This window comes from Eupeodes corollae, chromosome 1, assembly GCF_945859685.1.
Source record: "Eupeodes corollae chromosome 1, idEupCoro1.1, whole genome shotgun sequence".
NCBI classification, from domain to species: domain Eukaryota; kingdom Metazoa; phylum Arthropoda; class Insecta; order Diptera; family Syrphidae; genus Eupeodes; species Eupeodes corollae.
The window spans coordinates 84,519,413-84,522,440 of NC_079147.1; the positions used below are offsets into that span (position 1 = coordinate 84,519,413).

The window sequence follows — 3,028 nt, forward strand, 5'->3', positions numbered from 1 at the left end:
GGCAAAGGCAGAGATCGAACCCAAGACCTCTGGCATGACAGTCCAACGCACTAACCATCATGCCACGGGTACTACAAATCATATCTTTTGATTTAATATAAAAGCAACCTCTAAATTATTGTAAATTAACTCAAAAATATGACAAACATATTTAAATACTAATATGTTGAGTCGTCCAAAGTAAATTGTTAGACCATAACTTACTGGAAAACAGTATTCTAAAATAATCTAATAACTTAAGTTTCACTTCAGCCCTTGAAATGTTTGAATGTAATTTAAGATATATATTATGTTATTTTAATATTGTCAGCCTACTTCAGGGAACATTTAAAACATTTATAAGAGGTTAAAAAACTCATCTCATAGTAAGTGTGTGACTTTTCTCCCACTGATTAAAAATTTGAATTTGAAGTTGTTCTGTAATCAATTATCATCATACTTGCAAGTGTTTCAGTAAACCCTAATAAGAATATGAATTTCCTTTTTTAAGACCGTTCCTTACCAAAACTTTTTTCAAGCAAACCACTGGGATTTTAATATTTCAAAAACAAGGTTACATAAGTCATACCCCGACAGTTATGGCCTTTTTGTACTTTTGGAAATAAAAGAATAGTAAAATCTTTGTATATGAAAACTATAGTACTCTCATGAGCAAATGAGTGTACTATGGTTTTCATATACAAAGGTAAAATAACTCTTCAAAACATAAAATTCTAACAGAAAAATAAAATCATTTTGCGACTACCGGCCCAACTTATAACTACATCGGGGTTGGTGTCATTGAAAAAATTATTGAGCAAACACACAAACCTATTTTATATTCTTAACGAACATTTTTAACGAATAATGTCAGAATCCAATGTTTAGAAACTAATTCAACAACTTTGCTTCGAAAACCAGCAAACTTGGTAAATTGCTTTTCTTTATTTAAAATATTTATTTCATACACAAAACCACTCACAAGACTTGCGTTTTTTTTCCGTTAGAGAGCGCTTTTTATTTATTCCAGTACATTTTTTGAAAATTCTTAAATCTACTACAATTCAACGGTTTTTAATTTTAAATTCTCATTTTCAGTTCTTATTGGATTAATTTCCATCCCATTGACACTATTCGAGGCTTCTTCACTTAGTCTTTGTTCTTGATCTGAGCTATTAACAATTAAATCAGCTCTCTTGTTTGCTAAACTTAGTCTAGAAGCAGCTTTTGGGTCAGTTGATATTTGAAATCTTTCACACAAAAGTCCCTTGATAATTATTTTGACAGATTCTCGAAATCCATTATGCCACCAAGCATAAATAATCGGATTCAACAAACTATTACACAATCCAAGGATAGCCAATGGACTAGCTATTGCCACTCGAAGACTGTCGCAATAGTCAGGGTCTGAATTGGGACCACACATTGCATGGAGCATGGATGCGATAAAAAATGGAAACCACGTCACAAAGAAGGCTCCAGTTGTGAGAAGAACAATTTTGATGGCTTTCCATTTGTTGGCGCTGTAAACTTGAAGATTGATTTTTGATTCGTTTCTTCTGTAAAAAAAAATATAGAACGAAAACATGGAACCTTTAAAAATAGGTATTGCTAAAAACAAGAAGTTTCAAAATGTAATTTTTTAGTTTTAATGATATTGGGGTCTTGTGTCGTCTTCTTTGTTATAACATATTTACCTTCGACAACAACTAAATATGGATCTTCCTCGTTGTCTTTGAAGTTCCAAATCCTCCTGTAACCGAATGACATTTAGAGCATCTAACGATGCAACTGACGTTTTTGAAGGCGATAAACCGCCTCGAAACAATCTTAAACCTCCAACATGTGTTCCCGGATCTCCCGATGAGGCTCGATGAAGAAACGATATTCTGACAAGAGCATGCTTCAAAATAATGCTATACAGAACTATAATCAGTCCCAACGGCACCATCCCAACTGAAGTTGTGAAAAGAACAAGCTTAGGTGGAACCAGGACAATAAACCAACATAGTTTCCCATCATCCGTAGGGTTTCGCAGTCCAAATGCTGGCAAGAAACTAACAACACCGGCAAAAATCCATACTGCCAGGACCATACCACGAGCCCTCTGGGACGAAATCAACCTCTGATAGTGGAGTCCGTTTAAAATGTACAAATAACGGTCAATTGCTATGAGTCCAATGCTATAACCAGACACCAAAGTTGAACAAACAGTCATACCTGGAAGTCTAGAAGTTATAAAATTTAGAAATCTATAGAAGTCACTTAGCTACCGCTTACCTATGCTCACACAGCAAACCATTTCGTTGCGCCACTCATTGGGGTAGTATTGGACAGCGAGGGTAGTTATGCCAATTAGTAAATCCGAAAGGGCTACATTTCCCAGAAAAATATAAGTACTTCGAGGTTGTTGTCCTGCAATTATTAGAATAAGGATATCCAATATTTGTTTCGTGTGTCCCTCTTATTGACTTACTTTTGTGAAGGATAAGTCCACTCGAAAGGACAATCAGGAGATTCACAAGAATGATTACGGAACACAAAATTGGGATGAAGATGTCATATAATTTTAATTGAATCTCCAGTGACTGGGGGTGAGTTATATTGATTTCTTTCTCAAGACGCTCGACTATTGATTCCTCTTCCATTATGGTAATTGTGAGGGTTCTGCGTATCCTTGATCTGTAATAGTTGGGTAATTTGTGGGTCAAAAGTTATCTACAATTTTGTTTTTGTGTTTGGTATAGTAGTTTAACACTTAATTAGGTGTCTGCTTCCAACCTTAGTGAATGTTTTGGTTGGTTTTGATATGTTTCTATAAGGACCTAAAAAAAAAAACATTTAAAATATTGTATTGTTTTCCAATATGACTTACTCAAGAAGTGAAAACATAATTAGAAGACGAAAGCTAGTTTTTGGAATAAACCTATTTCCATGGAGTATGTTACTTAGTATCACAATAATTATGTAGCTGATAATCAAATCAAAAATCTAAGTTTATCGTAACAGTAGATAAAGTTTAATTGTTTTTTGTTTGAAATTCTCTTAG

The 3,028-nt window shown here is 34.0% G+C and overlaps 1 protein-coding gene across 1 annotated transcript; it reads right to left on the reverse strand.

The window, feature by feature from the left end:
- Window positions 1–973: 973 nt before the first annotated feature.
- LOC129941277 (5-hydroxytryptamine receptor-like) lies at window positions 974–2,643 on the reverse strand. The gene is made up of 4 exons (XM_056049869.1): window positions 2,456–2,643; window positions 2,260–2,394; window positions 1,677–2,199; window positions 974–1,538 (listed from the first exon to the last, which is right to left on the reverse strand). The coding sequence occupies exons 1-4, from the start codon at window positions 2,625–2,627 to the stop codon at window positions 1,037–1,039; spliced, it is 1,332 nt and encodes a 443-aa protein (XP_055905844.1). The 5' UTR covers window positions 2,628–2,643; the 3' UTR covers window positions 974–1,036.
- Between the last annotated feature and the right edge of the window lie 385 nt (window positions 2,644–3,028).

Coding starts and splice junctions, on each gene's coding strand:
- LOC129941277 (XM_056049869.1), bottom strand. CDS start 2,627: ATGGAAGAGGAATCAATAGTCGAGCGTCTTGAGAAAGAAATCAATATA. Junction 2,395..2,455: donor TGGACTTATCCTTCACAAAA/GTAAGTCAATAA, acceptor TAATAATTGCAG/GACAACAACCTCGAAGTACT. Junction 2,200..2,259: donor GGTTTGCTGTGTGAGCATAG/GTAAGCGGTAGC, acceptor CTAGACTTCCAG/GTATGACTGTTTGTTCAACT.